The 20,570-nt window shown below is 32.3% G+C and overlaps 2 protein-coding genes across 2 annotated transcripts; both read left to right on the top strand.

Annotated features, from left to right (window-relative positions):
* Nucleotides 1-6,099: 6,099 nt before the first annotated feature.
* Nucleotides 6,100-7,230, top strand: LOC127794129 (uncharacterized). The gene is made up of 2 exons (XM_052325037.1): nucleotides 6,100-6,262; nucleotides 6,832-7,230. Exons 1-2 carry the CDS (start codon nucleotides 6,226-6,228, stop codon nucleotides 7,050-7,052), a joined length of 258 nt encoding a protein of 85 aa, XP_052180997.1. The 5' UTR covers nucleotides 6,100-6,225; the 3' UTR covers nucleotides 7,053-7,230.
* Nucleotides 7,231-10,604: 3,374 nt separating this feature from the next.
* On the top strand, nucleotides 10,605-17,025 carry LOC127793729 (coatomer subunit zeta-1-like). Its single transcript, XM_052324422.1, has 6 exons — nucleotides 10,605-10,769; nucleotides 11,509-11,668; nucleotides 14,571-14,718; nucleotides 14,813-14,890; nucleotides 16,354-16,441; nucleotides 16,710-17,025. Exons 1-6 carry the CDS (start codon nucleotides 10,746-10,748, stop codon nucleotides 16,767-16,769), a joined length of 558 nt encoding a protein of 185 aa, XP_052180382.1. The 5' UTR covers nucleotides 10,605-10,745; the 3' UTR covers nucleotides 16,770-17,025.
* The last annotated feature ends 3,545 nt before the right edge of the window (nucleotides 17,026-20,570 follow it).

Raw genomic sequence — 20,570 nt, forward strand, 5'->3', positions numbered from 1 at the left:
AGATTCTTGTGAGTCTTTAATATCATCGCCTACAAATTTAAAAAATAGTTTAAATATTTACTGAATATTGTGGGTCTCTCTCCACTTGTTAGTCTCTTTTCCTCCCTATAAATAGGAGACTCTTCTATCAACAGTACACTCACAATTTATAGAAACTATAACTCTGTTAGTTTTTTACATTTTATCTGAGAGATTGATTTAAGCATTAAGGAACCCACAAGTGAGGCTCACCCGTGCCCGTAACTCTTTCTTACTGATCACTCGTAGACCCTGATCAAGACATTCTTCCATATAAAAAAAATTATTAAATTTAAACAATAACATAAATTTATCACGAGAGGCCAATTACCAACCAAACTATATAGTTGACAGACAAATTTATGGGTGTAATGGTTAGAGAAGTTTGACCACGTCAAAATTCTAGACCCATTCTACATTTCAATCCCCTTTGGACCTGACTTTTCAGGTATAAATGGGTTGTTTATTCCACATTGAATTTGGGTTGATATATATAAACCCAAATTCCATGTGGGGTTGTTAGGACTTGTTCACGAAAATGACTCCTAATTGTGACATATTTCTATCATTTCTACATTTTCAAGTGGGAACTTGATTATAGTGCTAGTCAATTGATATAATAGTAGAATTATTCGAGAAATTAATTATATTTTGAAATCGTGAGTTCTAATGTTATTAATATTAGGGATGTGCATTCAATCAGTTAAGTTATCAAATAAATTGATCTTTTTTTAAAAAAAATTAAATCAAATCGAATCGAATTAAATTTGTCGAATAGTTATTCAAATTTAAGAAAAATAAATAAATTAAAAAAAATCAAAAAATAAAAACTTTATGGATTAAACTTTAACCCTAACCTTAAGATACATGCACACTGGGGAGTGTATTTTATGGATCGAAGTTCAACTTTTTTGTTTCTCCTTTCATGGAGAAAATTATAAGTTGTGTTTTGACAATTTTGATTTTTTTTTTTTATACATCCTTTGGGTAAAACTCACCTTTAAAATCTAATTGTCAATGAAATGGTGTTTAAGAGATTATAAACCTCACATAAAGAACCTAAACTTCCAACATGAGACAAGTCTCATATTTTACAATGGACCATAATATATCACCACGCTCTATAGTTTAGCGCCCACGATGGCAAGTTGTGCACTAAGCACTAGCCACGATTAGTCCTAAACAAACATTATAATACTGACATCATCTCCATCACCACGCAATTGCAACTGAGAGACATGAAAGTGACTCTAATACCACTATTACACCCTTTGAGTAGAACTCAATCTCAAAAGTTAACTATCAAGGGAAATATGTGCAAAAGGTTATAAACTCCACACCAAGAATCTAAATTTTCGATGTTGGACAAATCTCATGCCTTAGACCATAACACTTTCTCATTCTTCCTGACAATGGCAAGTGACAACTCTAGTCATATTCTTACCATCAAAGAGAACTTTGTTAAAAAAAAAAAAAGGCAAATCAAGTTTACTTAAAAAGAAGAAAAGGTTTGGCTAACCCCACAAAATCACCTACCCCTATGACAGAGATGACTATAGTTAGTATTGAGTGATTCAAAGTTAATGATTTCTTCGTTGGTGCAATCGAACCCATCTTCTTGACTACAAGAATCTACCATATATTTGGACAAACTTCTTGACCACGCCGAGGTGGTTTAACCCTTTTTCCACCCACTTTACTCTATATATATATATATATATAACCATCAATATGTTTATGATTAAGAAATATATTAGATGGCAGGACATTGTCGGTTCTATTAACTTAATACACTATAAAAGGAAATAATAAGACTTGTTTCGAGATTTAGTTGAAAAAATAGTTAAGTGCTAAGTCAAAAGTTGAACAATAACGGCCGTTATAAAGTCATGTTAGAGATTATTAGTGTGGGATCGATTTTTGAGAGAAGTAAAAATTTGTATTTTTCTAAGAGTGGTCATTGATAAGTGTTAGTGGATGCAACTTAAAAAAAAAAAAAAATCCTAGTCACCCAAGCATATCTCTGATTTATCTCTCTCGTGATGATCTTGGGGTGGATTTGGTGGGAGCACGAATGATTGCGCGTAATCTAAAAAAAAAAATTTTGAACAATAACAATTAAATAAGAGAAGTTGAGATTATAATTAAAAGTGATTGCGCCGAATGAGAGATCCTCTCTATTTATAATAATTTTGGACAATCTTTCTCTTGCAACTATATCTCTTTGTACTAAGAATAATTATCCTAAATAATTTTAAGAAAATTAATTTTATTTTTTAGAATCATTTTCTTAAGATTTAAAGAAGTTTATCCTAAGTTTATTGAGATTAAGTTAAGTTGTTAGATTGTAAAAAGTAATCCCGAAACATATTTTTATGGGAGAATTTTAAATTAGTTAGTTCAGTCGCAAGGGAAAGATCCTTTTTTTTCTACTAAAAATGTTAACCTATGGGTCCAAAATTCCTTTATAGAGCGATTTTGGTAGCGATCATTCTTCTTTCCCTTTTCATGCCAACTTACATAGGTGCCAGTGGTACTTTGTTGTAATGCTTGGAAAATTCTTAAGGTTATAAATGACATATTATGAATGGTATAAGTGATATTTTCTAAAGAATGAGATTGTAGGGTACATTTTCGTAGTTTTAAAGTGATCAAATCGACCGAAAAGAATATCTTGGACCCTAAATAGTTAAGAAAAATAGAATAGTACCGACGAGTGATTCGATGCATGATTTTAGGTGTAAAAAAAAATTGGATCGGAAACAGTTTTCGGTACAACTGTGGATTAGGCTGAGAAAATCGAATCGACGTAAGAAACTTTCAAAAAGTCAACGGAGTGTTTTGAGGAGCTAGATTTTACATATGAAACAACCCGCGATTTCGAGTTGAAACGAAGGGACTTAGGGTCAAATCGATCGATCGGATCAAAGTGTAATTTCCTAATTTTGCCAAAGGGAGGTCAAAAGGATAATTTTTTGAGAATTTCGATGATGAAATGAAGAGTACAAAACTTGTGGACTTTAGTGGCATTATTGGAAAATTTAGGGGTATCAACGAAAGGGGAAAAAATGCATTTGGAAATTAATTGGGGGTGGAAGTGCAAAATTTGCAAAAAAAAACAATGGGAAACTGACTAGCCGCTTGCGGTCGCCGGCCAACCGCCTTTGGTCTTCGAGAAGGTCTCCTAGAGGCTCAAGGATAGCCTCCAAACCATGACGAGGCATCGGGTGGTGGCCATTGGCCAAAAATGGTCTAGATGTGATCGGATTTTATGGCCGAAGTGACTGGAAATTTGGCCGAGCATTTCAAGGGATTTTGAGGATGATTTAGGGCTATTCGAGCCACTTGAGGGTTAACTAAGCTTGGGATCTGGCAGCTAGCAAAGGGATTTTGCCTATAAATAAAAGCAAAGTGGCTGAGGGCTTTTGTAAATTGAAGCATCAAATCAGAGGGGTTAAAAGTGGAATCGAAAGCAGGTAATAGAGGGCTTTTGATCCTTGGAGGTAGTAGATCAATTCTGAAAAATATGGCGATCAAAGGAATGGTTTTGAGTGGGTTTCGAAGCTCGCCGAAAAGCATGAGGCGGATCGCCAAGGCCGACCTGCAACTGCCCGTTCGGGGGCTTTTTTGGTGGCTTTTCGACCAGCAAGTGGTACCGTTGGGATCGACTAAGTGAGGGCTTCAAGGGAGTGTGCTTGGTTTGGACATTGAAGCAGTCGCTGGTGACCGGAATCGAGGAAGAAGACGGCGTGTGAGCTGCACGTTCCACGCTTCACGCGCAGACACGCGCTAGGAGCGTGAGACAGGGGTGAATTTGGAATTTTTTTTTCAATATTTTTCTTAAATTATTTTAGGAATTATCATGTTGAAAAATTTGAAAAAATGTTTAAGGAGATAATTATTTTGAAATTATCGAGGTGAAAATTAGGAGAAAAATTAAGGAAAATGGAATTTTGATGCTCATTTAATTAAATATGGTGTTTAGAAAGTGTCGTGGTTCGAGGTTGAGTATAAGTACAAGTGTTTGAGGTTTGGCATGTCAATCGAGGCTGTGTACGAGGATTGAGGCATTTTGAATACATTTGAGGTGAGTGTTCGCCCCCAAAACTTGATTTATTGTGAGTGTTTCTACCCTAAAACTTGGTATTTGTGTTACCTAAATGTGTTGTGATTTTATGCAAAATAGTTTTGTTGCATGCGAACGGTAACCGGTGACGGTTGGTTTCATAAGGGAGGTTCGTCCCTAAACGTTTTGTACTGGTGCATTGTATTTTATAAAATATTGTTTATATGATGTATTGAGTTGTGATATGTGGCATTGTCTTACATTTTGTGTTGTTTATATGGAATGTCAGTCTGGAATGTTATCTGGATAGTGTAGCCATAATTCCCTAATGGTGTTGCCGGAATAATATATAAGGGTATCTTGTGCCTGGTGTGCATGCCGGGATAGCTACGTAGATTTCTATGTCGGGTCGTATGGTCAAGGAAGTTGCACTAGGATGACTAGGTGGTCCATATGGGATTTGAGTTCGATTGGGTAGTGGTTCATGAATGCTTTTGAGATGGAACGTAATCCCTGACGTAATTGTGGTGAGCTGAGTTTCTGCATTGATGTGACCCTTTTAGGCCAAGAATGGTAACGATTGTTCCCGAGATGTTGGGGAGATACGTTGACCTTGCCCTTCTTAAGCTAGAACCGCGTTGTGTCGATGTGTTGGTGTGGTGGCGTGACTTTTAGAGAGATTGCTCTTTCCCCATGGTAGGGTTAAGCGCTATGTGGGATTCTCTTGGGCCAAGGCTTACCGGGTTGTGTTAGTTTATTTCATGTCTTGTATTCATTAATGAAAACGTGTTTTTGAACTCTCACTTAGATGATTCATTATCTAATATGAACTTTATCATTGGAATATTCAAACATTCTAAATGAAGATAGTGGTGCGAAGGGAAAAGGGATTGCCGAAAAAGTGACGACGATTAGTGAATAGTTTATAATATGTCGTTTTCAATTATGTTGTTTATTTTGATAACTTCATGTAAATGCTTATTTGACTTTATATTATAAATAAAGTGGTTTCGGTTATGATCTATTGAAGTTTCGATCTAGTTTTCGCATTTGAGGTGATTTACCTGTCTTAGTTTATTAATGATTTTAAGTTAATATACTGAGAAAATGCAATGAGATTTTCGAAATACAATTTTTATGTTGAGTTTTTATTGAGAAAAATATATATTCTCGAAATCTTACGTTATCTAATATCATGGAGAAGAGGGTATTACATTTATGACACTAGAAGAGTCAAACCAAAGACCTAGAACAACTCGCAAGGCTCCAATACCATTTCAACTGAAAAGGTTAAGTTAGGTCAAGCGCAAGTAGAATATTGAAAAAAAAAAAAAAGTATCGTGGTTAAGTACAACGAGGGCAACACATGTGAATTGCGTTAAGTCTAGAATATCATTTTGTAATTTTATTTATTTATGCAGAATTTATTCCAACAGTTATACAAAAACTATCATAATATAAAATTTTTAACAAAATGATGATAAAACCAAGATCGGCCAAATTATTTGCTTTTATTTTATCTCTGTGCAAAAAATAATAATAGTAATCAAACTAATATGAAAAACGAAAATATTATTTAAACATTTAAATTTGATACTTTGATTGACACTTTGCATTAATATTTTGTACATTTACATCAATAAGATATAAAATATAAGATGTAGAATGTCATCGAAAGTATCAAATTTAAGTGTTTAAATAACGTTTTTGTATAAAAAGAGTGATTTTTCAATGTTTACATATAATTTGGTCTAATTACTTTAATTCAACTAAACTAAATTAAATAATTTTGTTTAGGGTTTAGAGTTTAGTTTAATTCCATCAAATTAATTTTATATATTATTTATTATATTTTATATTAATATAAATGTACAAAATATCACGATAATAGAAATCTGATGATGGGCCTGGAAGGGGCACGAGTTGGGTTTTAGGCCCACTATTTGTGATGATCTCCTAGTTGGGCCTCTCTATCCATTGCTCCATTCCAAGCCCATTTAGATCCCTGAACTGGCATCTGTCAATCGGCTTCTCCTGCCTTTTCTAGATCTAGGTCTTCCGGTTTTAACAGACTAGGAATCGAATTCGAAGCTCAAAGCCTGGAAAACCAGAGACCCGTTGAAGCTTTTCCACAAATTTCAATGGCGGATCCAAGTCGGAAGCCTGCAGACCCTTCAGGTACCTCTTTTTTTTATTTTATTTTTCTGATCCCCGGGAAGAGTATGAATCTTTCAATCAAGTTTATGTAAATACCCAGAACGATTTTGCTGGTAAGTTGTTTGGCAACAGCATGTAGCCTGTGGATTTAGGGATTCTTATTAAGCGAGAAGGAATTATTTGGTTAGTTCTAAATTTTGCCAGTTCTGGGTATTCAGATGCGTCTGCAGGTTGTCTTTCAAGCTGTGTTTGGATGTTAAACTTTGTGGAGTAAAAGGAAAGGGAAAGGGGAGAAAACTATTTGAAATGAAGTGTTTTTGGCTAATTTCACATGTAATGATTAACCACATGATCTATTTATGATCATATCTTCTGCAAAGTGATTATATATCATTGAATTGTCTCGGGTTTTAATGGAAATAACAGTATACTTAGCCCCAAATACCCTGAGCTTTCTGCAGACCAGGGAGTGTATTTCATGGATGACATTGTGTCTCAAAATTGTCCTCTCTTTTGGAATGAGTTATCATTATGAAGCTTTATGTGATTGCATTTTCTCCATGTGTGATTGTGTCTCTTGTATGCAAAAGAGGAAGACGTAAAGGCGCCAAATTTACTTGAAAGAGTCAAGGAAGAGTTTCAAGCAATAACACATTCGCCTAGCCATCACAAGGAAACTCATGGTTCAAGCAATAACATTGATGAGGATACCCCAATAGATGAAGTGAAAGGACCTAATTTGTTTGAGAGAGCAAAGGAAGAGATTGAGGCTGTGGTTCAGGGCCTTCAGGCAGTTCACCCAAAGAAATAATCTGGTATTCAGTTGTAAGATTGCCCTTGAAATGGCGCATTTCTTCTGATAATGTTTTGCTTTGCTTTGCTTTTCTAATTGATGAACTTATGACAATGGTTTTATCATCTAGATGTATTTACTCACTTCTGCCCCTTTAGCCATAAAGGCATATATCAACATGGGAATTTTTCTTGAATTTTATCTCCTTTTTTGGTTGAATCAGCAGCTATTTCCATGTCAATGCTAATATCAGTTCTTGTATGATACTTATAACCTTTAAAAGCTGATGTTTATTTCAGTTATTCTGTTTCTCATCTTCTTGTCAAATGAGGGACTTGGACCCGGGATTAGAGTAGCCGGGTGAGAGCTCGGATACTTTAGACGTTATACCATTTAGGCTGCAGGTGAGATCAAAAGAAGAAGAAGAAGAAGAAGAAAATTGAGTAATGACATGGAGCTTTAGGTTAGATCAGGAAGGTCATTGGATGTCATAGGGAAATTGAACTAGTCTGTTGTGTTTATGTGCTCTTCAGTTAGCTTTGTGCTGATTTTGATGGTGGTTGGATTATTTACTTGGCACAGGCATAAGGTTCACGTATCAATAGTTCAAGATTTGATGAGTCAGCTTTGTTTCATTGTTATGATCCCACATTCCTGTGAAGGGGTTGTATTTTGTCTGTAGTTTAGATGACGAATCATGCCTTCAGTTGCTATGGAGATAAACCAACCCCTTCATTATTTATTCAAAAGGTGGGTACTAAGGCTCAAGAATCAGCTAAGGATGCCTCACTCTATTAGGCATGCGCCTTAGCACCTAGGCTCTTAAACTGAGTTTTAACCCCTTCATATGCATTTAAAGGCGCGCCTGGGCCTCAAGGCTCACTTGAGAGCGCCTTGCTCTATGAGGCATGCGCCTTAACACCTAGGCGCATAAATTGTGTTTTAACCCCTTAACTATGCATTCAAAGGCATGTCTAGGGGTGTGCAAACGGACTGAAATTCCCTAATCGAATTAATTAAATCGAGAGACAAAATTATACCGAACCGATCGATTAACTCAAATAACTGAACTAACATATAAACAAAAAAATCGAACATAAACTGCATAAACCCAAACGAAAATAAAAAATCGAACAAACACACACACACACACACACAAAACAAGCTTTTTGATAGACTGAAGAAACCAAACTAATCAATTGACAAAGAAAAAAATCCGAAAACCGATTGTAAACTACAAATACCAACTCAAGAAATTAGATCGGTTCGATTAGCGAGTTTACCAACAACAATATCATTTTATAGTTCGGTTATTTCGACAAAGAAAATCGAACCAAAAATAAAAAATCTAACTTCGTAGAAAAACTAATCGGACTAAACCATAGCAAGAAAATAACCGAATTGAATTGACAAATCTGATCAGTTCAGTTCGATTAATTCGGTTAAATCAAACTTATACTTTCCCTTAAGCATGCTTGAGGCTCAAGGGTTAGTTGAACGCACCTCGCTCTGTGAAAGGGTCGTGCCAAGTGTTAAAGTGCGTGCCTTTTGGTCCTATGTAATTTTTTTTGTTTTAACTTTTCGATAGACTTAGTAAAATCTAACCAATAGTAGCTAGAAAAAATTAAAAGACATTGGAAAAAACATGTAAACATCCTGTTATTTTTGGTTATTTGGTAGTTATGATTTTATAAATTTGCATTTATTTCTTCATAAATATATATTATAATGTGCCAAAAAAAAATTAAAATGTTAAATGAAAGTTCATTTGATGGTGTTTGGGTGATACTTCATTTGATGGTGCAGCTGTAAAGTTTTTTGGAAAATCAAATATTATTTAAATATTATGAGTTCAAATCTTGTTAATTAACAAAGCTTGATAATACCCAAAATTTGGTATTTGCTTATATAATAATAGTATAATAACGTACAAGTATTTTTAAGGCTTTTCTCTTTTATCTATTGTTATATTTTAAGAAATAAAAAATTTAAACATAAATAAAGACGATTAGATGTTCATAATTCATGTGAATGTGTCACATGCGACTAATATTTGTCTTATTTCACATTGAAACAAAATATGAATAAATTTATTAAATTTAATTACACGTCATTTGTGCCAATTTAACGATGATAATGCATTTTTATAGTTCATTTTAATACTTGAACTATGAAAAAAATAAATGGGTATTTATTTTTTTACAAATGGGTTTTTTTTGGGTCTAAAGCACCTAAATTTTGATTGTTTGCTAATTTTATAACTATATTTTTAATGATTAGATAAAATATGTCACAATTTTGTAAACGAAGGAAATTATCTTTTGCACCCCTAAAATTTGTTGTTAATCTCACTTTAGTTCTTAAAATTTCGTGATTTTCTCATGCAACACCTCACACTTTTGTTCATGGTTTGATTCAAATCATTGATTTTTTGTATAGAAAAACATTTAGTTAAATATATTTATCATTTTTTGAGATTTGGTATAAATATGACCATCTCTTTTCATTTTTAAGAAATCATAATTAATACTTATGTGGTTTAAAAAGTTGTAATACTTTGCTTTCTAACTTTAAATTTTAAAAAATACCTGAAATGCCTTCAAAATTTATTATTTTTTTCATATTTCTTTTTCTATCTGTCTCTATCTTTCTATTTTTAGGCAACTAAACCCTTTCTATTTCTTTTTATTTTTTTTATTTTTTACTAGCAACTATGAGAAGTGGATCCAAGAATCTATGTTGGGGGAGTTTGAAATTTTAAAAAGTTAATATAATAAAATTCTTATATAATTGATAATAGGATTTAGGTTTGAAATTAATGATAAAAATTAATTTTAAAACATTATTATTTGAATTTATTTGAAATTAATGATAGAATTTGAATGGGTTTGGTAATAGCCTTGTAATTTTTTACCTATAAATGGGTTATGCCCAAAAATAAAGAGTTATGTATCACAGATTTTGAAGTGAATTGTAATTTTTTATAGACTAAATTATTATTAAAAAAAATTACGATGAAAATTTTAATCTGATAATAGATTGCCTTAGGCTTCACTAATAGATTCGTCTATGGCAACAACAAACAACAATGGCGACAACAATGGTTTGCCATCTCTTTCCTCATTTTTTTTTCTCGTTTTTACTCTTTAATTTTAAGCAATGTCAATTATTTCTATATTTAATTCTTATTTTCTTTCATTTTTTTCCTTTAACCTATTTTCTTAGAGATAGTGGCTTACCACTGCCATTGCATTCTTTTTTTTCTTTATTTTGTGTTTAAAGGGGAAATTTAAAAATTTAAAAATAAAATGATCAATTTAACCTTTTTTAACTGGACGATATAGATGCTTATTGTAATTTAATTTAACCTTAGGAATATTAAGTATAATTTACTAAAAATAATTTTTAAGATTTTAATTTTGTTAATTTGTTTTCAAAACATAATAAGAGCTTACTTTACCTGAGGAGGTGTTAATTACGTTTTTGCCCTCGTGGCAGGGCCACGTTGCGTGTACGTGATTTCCCAAAACAGAAAAAGAAAGTATAATTTCCAAAATGGATCCAATAAATGTTTAGTGAAATTAAGTCAGACTTGAGGGGTCACACTATAATTAACTCAAAAGGCAACGTATTAAACTTCCCTTTCGGAGCGAGCGCTGTCGACGGACCGACCTCTGAACATCTGCAGTTCACGCGACCGAGCTTCCATCGATGGCGAACTTCTCCGTCTGTCGTGTAAGTATTTCCGATTCCCTGAAGATTTCATTTCGAATTTTGATCTCATTTCTGCTCGAACCGCTTGATTCAACATTTCTCGAATGCAATTTCTCTCCAATCCAGTCAGTTGCCTGTTTGGCTGCTGAGAAAGCATAAAAAAGTAGGCAAAGAAAGAAAAACGATTCCGAATCTCGAATTTCGTCCTCGGCTGATTTGATCAACGTTATGAACGATGAATTAAACTTTTCCTCTGCCTGCAATGGAGTCGACATCCAACCGAATTACAATTGTTTTCTCATGATTAAGATCTGTGAATATCTCTATGCCTTCAATGTAGATCTGTGAATTTTCGTGACTTATTCTATCTCGTAAGAATTTGATCTGCAAAACAAGCAATGCAGTCCGTGCTTTATCAGGTGGATTTTTGAAAGGATGAGCAAAAAGTGTATCGTCGGAGAAGAAATTATAGCTCTGTGAATGCATATATCACATTTATGGTTTTTTTATGTACTAGTAACTATGCGAATGTCTTTCCATTTTTAGTACATGGGATCGGATTCTATATTAATACACGAAGATAAATATACTTCAATTTTGCAGATCTTTTTGGATGTTATATTTCATCTCCTTACATGTATATAATTTTTCAGTGAATGATGTTATGCAAATTTTGATCTTTTTATATTAAAATTGGTAGAATCACTCTGACTCTGCATATGCTTGTGTGGCAATAAAATGGTGTGGTTAATTTTTACAGGATTCATGCCCTACTGTAAAAAACATTCTTCTTCTGGACTCTGAAGGGAAGCGCATAGCAGTTAAGTATTACACTGATGATTGGACAACTAATAGTGCAAAGTCAGCATTTGAGAAGTCCTTGTTTACCAAAACTCAGAAGATCAATGCTCGCACAGAAGGTACTCTTAGAGTTGAGGTGTCCTGTTGTTCTTCTGAATTTGGGGGGTTGTTTGATTTGGTTTATGTAGATTTTACCTTCTGCTTGATTTCAGAATTGTTGAAGATAATGTGTGTGTTGGTATTTACCGTATGATTCGAAGTTTGATGCCTAAAGTAAAGACCAAAGAGTACTGCAATTGTGTCTCTACTAAAAATTGTTTCTAAAGCTTTCTAGAAGAAGTTGGTTTATTGTAGTTACCACTGTGTATATGTAATGTAGAGTTCTCCCATGGTATCTTGATATGCCTTCCAAACTAATTCTTCACTGTTTCCATATCTTTCTATAACCTAGCTTGACTTACCAATTCTTTGATTGCTTCGGAACCAATTAGCAACAATTTGAACCCCATCTCTAGAAAATGAAGGATTCACCTAAATGAAACTACGTGGTTGTATTAGGAGAACATTCAGGTGGGATGTTCTTCTCTTGTCAACAATAAAAGGATATGAGGGGTAAAATCTTACATTTTTTCATGTCACTTCCCCAATTTTTGTTTGCTATAGCATGGAGCATTAATGAGCTAAATATTCCTGTTCTCTGTCTTGTAATTTTATTTATTTCTACAATAATCAGTTATTTTTCCTAGAACCCAGATTATTCTCATGGATGCCTTGATTGTCAAAGTAGTTTATCACTGAAATAATAAGATAAATGGACACTTCAATGAGATAGTTTGCCTGTGTCAAACACCAACACTTGTATGAAAATATGTTTTGATATTATTTAAATTATTTTGTATTAGCAAAAAAGGTATCAAATAAGGCAATTAGTTAAGCAAAGTCAAAAACTTATGGAAATTTACGACTTGATATAAAAGAGGGGGAAAGATGAGATACTCCTTTTATCTCTCTTTGATCACTCCTCCATTTAATAGTCCCTTTTCATTTTCATATTTTAGAAATTTCACTTGACTTGAAAAGCAAAGGATTCAAGTAAAGTGAAATTTCTTAAAAGATGAAAATGAAAATGTACTATTAAATGGAGGAGTGATCAAAGAGAGATAAAAGGAGTATTTCTTGAAGCTATTCAATGAAGATGGAGACATAGGTGTTAAGCTGGGTTATCTTAGTAACTCTGAAGAAGATAAGAATTATGTGTTTTATGGACTGATTTGTCTGAAGGAAATAAAGAATGCATTGAAAAAGATCAATTGAACCCAACAATATTCCAATAGAAGCATGAAAATGCTTGGGAGAATGGGGCACTTTTTGGTTAACAAAATTATCTAATGTGATCCTTAAATCAAAAAAGATGTATGATGAGTGGAGAAAGAATACCTAGAAAATTATTGGAATAAAGGATGTGTTCAACTCGTCAAAAAATTTGAGGTGTATTGGACACACTTCAGGGTCATAATGTAATTTGGAAATCTTTTAGGCAGTATTTATATAATATCTAAAAGGCTCTAAATAAATAATTAAAAGTCAGTGCCTTGTTGCTTTTAATTTTTTTCAGGTTGTATATCAATACTCTTCTTCTTCTACTTCAATAGGTTTTTTTTTTTTTCTCCACCCCATTTTATTTTTTCCTTCATTTTGCTTCTTTTTCTTGAGGGCAAGCCTTAGTAGCAACAGCAAGGTTGATCCTTTGTGACTAGAAGATCATGTGTTCAAGTTGTGAAAACAACCTCTTCACAAAAAAGGGTAAGGCCACACAAGATGGCCCTGCCCCAATCCTCACAAAGCGAGGAGCCTCATGCACTAGGGACACTCTTCATTTGGACTGTCTTCTTCTCTGCTGCAGCAGTTTTTCTTCCTGCCCCATCTTCCATTTCTTATTTCTTGTTCTCTGCTTTAGCAGTTCTATTTTTTGCTTTGCCGCAGTTTTATTTGTTTCCTTGCTCTGCTATTGGTAACATTCTTTTATATTGATTGCACTTTCATTAATTTGCATAAAATGTCACATATATATATATAAATTATTATGTATGTATTTTAAGCATGTTGTGTCTAGCACTTTTTTGGAAATCAGCATGTCTGTGTCCATGTCATGTTGTATTCATCCAGCATGTCCATGTCTGTGTTCCATAGTTCTCTTCGATTAACTAACCATTTAAATATATACTTTGAACAAGAAATTCCCTGTCTGACACATCCTTCAGGCATAATGCACAGCTAGTCATTAGAAACACAAAGAAGATAGAAATGTGCCTGCTTCTAATACAATTTTCCCATTTTTTGTGAAATTATTCATTGATCAACTACATAGTACATATATTCAATTTTCTTCAGTTACTCAGTTTGGGTGTAGTTCTAAAGTTTTCTGCTGACTAGCATGTTTTAAGCAGGTCCTTAACATCCAAGAGCTCAGAACTTTTACTTCTATGTGTGTTTACATGTCAATTTTTATTGACTAGAAACATAGCGTGGGCCTTCATTTATTCTGAATTTTATCTTTTGCAATCCATATGGTTTCTGTCATCCCCCTAGGGGAGTCTCACAAAAAGGACAATTTTGTAGCACGATTTGTAATGGTTTCTGGCCTGGACAACAAATTTTATTAGATCATCTGGTTTCGTTGTCCTCAAATTTGGCAAAACATCTTCTATTTCCTCCATGTTCCTCTTACCACAGGCTATGTGGATTTGTACTGTCAATATGCTTTTTAGAAATCAATGAACATTATGAATGTCATGCCACCAACCCTAACTAAGTTAGAATAAGGTGCAGTTATGATGATGATGAATGATAATATTGACCTTTTTTGTGTGTTGTGCCTTGTGTACAATATAAAATGAATTTGGTTCTCGTTGATCTCCTTCCTGAGTTGAGGAGTCATTATATCTTGCGATAATGGGTACAGATTACACTAGCATTGCTGCATTAATGTATACTAATGTGATTGTATATTACCATGTACAGCGGAGATAGCAATGTTTGAGAACAATATTGTTGTCTATAAATTCATCCAAGACCTGCACTTTTTTGTAACTGGTGGTGATGATGAGAATGAACTAATATTGGCCACAGTTCTTCAAGGATTCATTGATGCAGTTTCTCTTCTCCTCAGGTTTTTTGACAATAACTGTGGTTCCCTATTTTAATTTTGATTATATTTCAACTTAATACTTATTTCTGTCTACTCTTATGTGTTTACTTTTTAGGAATAATGTTGAGAAAATGGAGGCACTAGAGAACTTGGATCTCATTCTTTTATGCTTTGATGAGATTGTTGATGGCGGGTAGGCACTTTTCTTCTTGTATTGGTATCTGTCAGGTGTATTTCAGACTATGGTTCTCCTTTTCATTGTTCTGTTTTTCCATTACATTTGGGTTCTAAATCAGGAAGTATTGATGTAAATTAGTTGCCAGTAAGCAATTGGTTCCTCAAAGCTATGCAATTTTCTGCACGCTCCCTCTAAAAATTAGTGCCATGCACAATAAATCACTCATGAGGTCAAACTAAAAAGAAACTATATGTCAGTTAATAATGTCATAACTATTACAATTTATTTCACTCTGGTAATTTTGTGGAGGGGTTGGACTGATAATTTGTAGGTATCTTTGTTTACAGGCATATGTTCATTCTCCATCTTTTCTAATCCTTTAAATGGATCATTCTCTCCTTTTAACTTTTGCATTCTTTAGGTTTTACATAGAAGAGTTCTCCCTTTTTTTAATAGAACAGCTTTCATCGTTCCAACATGGTATGTAGAAAATTTTCCAGTATCTCAGCTTGTGGCATGGAACCAAATAAGGCTGTATTCATTTGTAGATAATTTGGTTCTTTAGTTGCTTGTCCATACATAAGCTGTAGTAATCCTACCTGCCTATTAGTTTTTAACACTTCTTGGAAAAATAATTGTCATCCTGGAAAACTTTTGTTTTCTGCTAGTGGCAATCGAAACTTAGTTGGGAAAGTATGTTGATGTTTTCTCTTACACACATTCTCTTGCTCTATTTTCTCTCATCTCATTGTAAAGAAAAGAAGATTAATACCCTGAACTCCTTGCATCAACCCATCACAGAGTTTAGAAATCAAATTATGGCTTGCTTCCAACTGATATTCACACATCTTTTGCCTGGGACGGAATGAAACTAGCTGCTACTGTGGTGGCCGTGTTCTGTCTAAGTCTACATTCTTCAATCTTCACCGTGGGAAGGACCTGCTCTTTTCTAATTCTGCATTTCTGCAGTGGTTGAAATTTATCTAGGCATGGCTACTGGTAAATTGGCCATAACTGATATGTCACAATCACCATAACCTATATTTTTTTATCTCTACCAACCATGGCATCTTCAAACAGTTATTTTTTCTTTTCTTTTCCCTTTTTTTCGCCTTTTATTCTTGATTTGTTTATTGCTAGTGCCTGTGGGATGGTGGTTGTTGTACGTGTCAACTCATGGAACACAGCATGATAATGTCGAACTCTTCTATTTCAATCTCTCAAGGATCAAACTTAAGAACTTTCTACGAGTTATAGAAAATACGGAATGCTGGAATAGCATGATGTGCTCCATTAAATCAATTCATCATCTGCCTTTAGTTTGGGTACTATAAGATGGATCTTTTACGTCATTCCCAAGTTTTCTTGTCTGGGCAACTTATTTTCCCGTTTGCTGCTCCATAGGGGGCGGTCTGCCCTGTGTTCTTTCTTTTGTCACTTTGGTAATCCAAAGGCCACATTTGTTGCATTTTCGACAGGATGATCCTTGAAACAGATGGAAGTATTATTGCCGGAAAAGTGGCCACTCACAGCATGGATGATGCTGGTGCACCCTTGGGCGAGCAGGTATTGTTAATCGCCGTCCATTACCTTAATTAAGTAAACTGTTGCAACCTATTTGTTACCACACAGTGCTTTGCCAATATTAATCACATCTTTGTCTTGACACAACAATTAAAGGCACTCTTGAGAGCCTCAAGAATATGAGCAAACCCCAATCCCCAACCCCAATAATACTAACTGAACAGATGCAGACTCCGGGATTTCTGAACTTACCCGGTAATTTTGTTAACTCTGAGAATCCTCATCCTAACGCGTTCTTGAACATATGCAGACTATAAGCCAGGCATTGGCCGCAGCGCGGGAACATTTAACAAGATCCCTTCTCAAATGAAGCATCCAGATTGCAGTGCGTTCGGAGAAAATGAGTCAGTTCCAGTCTCTGATTATGTTTTCTAAACTCGAGAGATCACAGTTGTATTTCATTTCTGAACAAGTTTTCTACACTCGGATGGTTAGCATCTCGGCTTTTGGCTCGATGTAGTTTCATTTATTTTGCCCAGTCAGTGAATGTTCGTTCGTTACAATCTCGCTTTCCCCAACCCCATTGCTATATAATATACTTCGGTGAATGTTTAATGTTCCCTTCACGGTCAGAGCTTTAGTTCCGATAGTCAGACTAAATGAATTTTTAGCTCATTAATTATTTTTATTTATAATCTTTTTTTAATAAGGTCTTTATAATTTATATTATACATAATTTAAATAACATTTTTGAAATCAAAATGAATTAAAATTGCATGTATCGTGCATTTATGACCAAATCTATACTTTTATCTCTATATTTTCATTTTTTTTATCTGATTATTTGAACTTTTCATTATTTTAATTACATCATTTTATTTGCATTTTTTATTCAATTTAAATTTTATATTTTAACTTTTCTTTATGTGATAATTTGAATTTTTTATTATTTTAATTATACTCATATATTTATATTTTTTAATTAATTTATAAAATGCAGATATACAAGTATAATTGAAACCGTAAAAAGTTTAAATTATCAAATAAAAAATTAAAATATAAATATTAAATTGACTTTAAAATATAAAAAAAACGTAAAGGTGCAAAAGGGCAAAAATATAATAAATTTTCCTTTCATTCATTTTCTGTTTTTCTTTATTTTCATGGGAGAGTTATATTTAAAAATAAAAGATTAAATTTTTTATTTTAAATAATTTTAACATAATTGATAATTATATTTTTTTTTCTTTTAATACTTAGTCTTTTATTAAAATTTAAATTTAATTAATTATTCGTTATTCAATATGCTAATAGAAAACACTTTTAATTCAATGTACCGTCATTCAATATGTTAAAAAATAATTGATATATTAAGTAGATCACTTGATAAAATATTTATATTTTTTTATTTATTATATTATATTTATTTATAAATAAATATTATAAAATTTATAATATATCCATTCAAATAGGTTCATTATTTTTTATTTATTATATTATAAATATAAATTAAAATTCTTAAATGTGAGTAAAAATAAGTTTTTCAATAATAACAAAATTTTAAAAATATGAATTTTAATTTCTTTCATAGTCTTAAAAATATGATACCTTAAATATTAATTAGTATTGAAAAATTCAAGCATTTGACAACCTTAAATATTTTTTTATGAATTTGTTAAGATATCACATTTTCAAGATTATAATATAATTATTAAAGTATAATTAATAATTAATTAATCACTACCTTTGATTTAATGCAAGTTTTTTAGAGAAAAAATTCACCATTGATTGACACTTGGCAAAATATTTTGCTTGATTATCATATTTTAATATTATATATATAGAGAGAATAAAGATATAAAGATAATATTTTAAATAAATGAATAATTTTCTATGACTTAATTAGTAGTTCAAGTTGTCTATTAATATTTCTCAAAAAATCCATGCAAATTTAATACAAATTTTAGAGGCAAAAACAACTTAGTAGATTTTTTGAGAGAAAAAAAAAATTGTAAATTATTCTACTTTAATATAATATATTATATAAAGATAATATTTTATTTAATAGATAATTTTATGTGACTTAATTAATATTTTAAGTGTTTATTCATATTCCTTATAAATAGTATTTATTTTTGATTGATTGATGAATTAATTAAATATTTAATATTTACACAATAATGTATTGAAAAATTCATGATCAAAATTAAAAAACTCATGCGTTCTTTTTATTGTTTTCAAGTCATTTTAATTTTTAATTTTCTAAAATAATGAAAACGTGTTCTTTTTGTTATTTTTAAAAATGCATTTTTGAAAACAAAAATAAATATAAAGAAAACTCAAAATAACAAAAAGTTGTTTTGAGTATTTTCATCCAAAACAAACTCTAAACTCAAAATATATTTATTTATATTTTATTATTGTAATGGAAAAAATATTATAAAATTCATTAACTTTAAAATGTATATATTTTTTTAATAATATATTAACATTAAATATTTTTAATTTACTGAATAATCAAAATTATTGAATAAAATATCATTAAAAATTATTTTCAAAATTTCAAAGAGAACGCGTTTTCTAATTTTTTGTTTTGAAAAATAATTTTTCGAAATAACAAAGACAACGAGTTCTCAATTTTCTAAAAACAGAAAACTGAAAATAAATTCAAAACTCAAAACTGAAAATTGAAAAGTAAAGAAAGCGCAGTCTCATGTATTTAAAATTTATTATTAATTTTATAATAATTAGTACTTATTATTTTTAGATAATTAAAAATTTTAAATTACTAATATAATAAGTACTAAATGTAAATTATTAATATAATTTTTTTTATTATTATCGTACTTTTATATATATATAGATATAAAGATTCCTCCAATAGCACCGCCACCACATATGCAATACTTGAAGACGGTCGGAGGTCCAGGAAACATAAATCAGGAAAATAACGTTATTTTTGGTCCCCAAATTCACTAAGCACGTCGCGGGTCTACGCCCGCCTAATCGATCGGCCCGATTTTCCCGCCATCGTGGGCTGCACTAATTGTTGCCTGGCAGGCAGTTGGCGGCATGCATCTCTTTCCCGGTCAAATGCCTCATTTTGAAGCCACTTCAATTTCCAACGCACCACTATCGTCCATTGATTCTATTAGCAAGTTTAATTATGTTTAGAAATTTCTGTAAATAAATAAAATGCCAGGGTGCTTTATGCAAAGTGTTAATAATATAAATTTTAAATTAATAAACATATTTATCTATTTTTCAAATAAAAAACATTTCTTATATTTATATCGAATTAATCTTAATTAATCACGGGCAGCGTTACGTGGAAAATTCCACCAAATGCACCCTCTTTTGAGGAGACCTAAAAAGGGTCAAAAGTGGCTCTAAAAAATACACGTTTACTTGGCGTGGGAGGCCATGTCGTGGGCCCCATTCCCCTCGTTGAGCATCACAGCCGTCGGATGGTGATGTGATCACAGGCAGGTGCCAAGTGACGGCCTTGATTTCTCAACCTGCATCACAGGCAGGTGCCAAGTGAGCCCGCCGGCCCATTCTGGACGGCTCTGATGGTGATGTGATCCGTGGGGCCCGCCCAAAAGCCGGCCACACTAATCATCCCAATCGCCACTGGGACGAACGGGACTCACAATCGGAGCTCGCCAGGTGAGATTAGCTATACTCATCGGGAACCGCTTCGTTCCTTGCCTCCCAGCAGCAAGTAACTCCTACTATTTTTTAAACATAATAATAATTATAAAATATTTTATTAAATAATTATTATTTTAAATTTAATTTGGATACACAAAAATTAAATTGAATATGCTAACAAGTTTTAAAATATTTTAATATAATTTTTTTAATATCTACCGCTAAAAATTAACTTAAAAATAAAAAATTATAATAATATCGTCTAAGACTAGAGTTTAAATTTATTGTTACGAAATGAAAATTATAAATTTATTACAGTAAATACACACCTAAATAGTAATTATTGAGGGTCTCAATAATTTTATTTTATTTGTTTATAAATTACAATTACGAAATCTTAACTTTCTTACTAATTATAGTGAACGACTCTTAAAAAAAAAATTTCAAAAAGATTTTTATTGAAAAAATCTTATTATTTCAAACTCTGGTTTGTTGTCGATGTTGACGTGATAATATA

Source organism: Diospyros lotus, chromosome 2, assembly GCF_014633365.1.
Source record: "Diospyros lotus cultivar Yz01 chromosome 2, ASM1463336v1, whole genome shotgun sequence".
NCBI lineage: Eukaryota > Viridiplantae > Streptophyta > Magnoliopsida > Ericales > Ebenaceae > Diospyros > Diospyros lotus.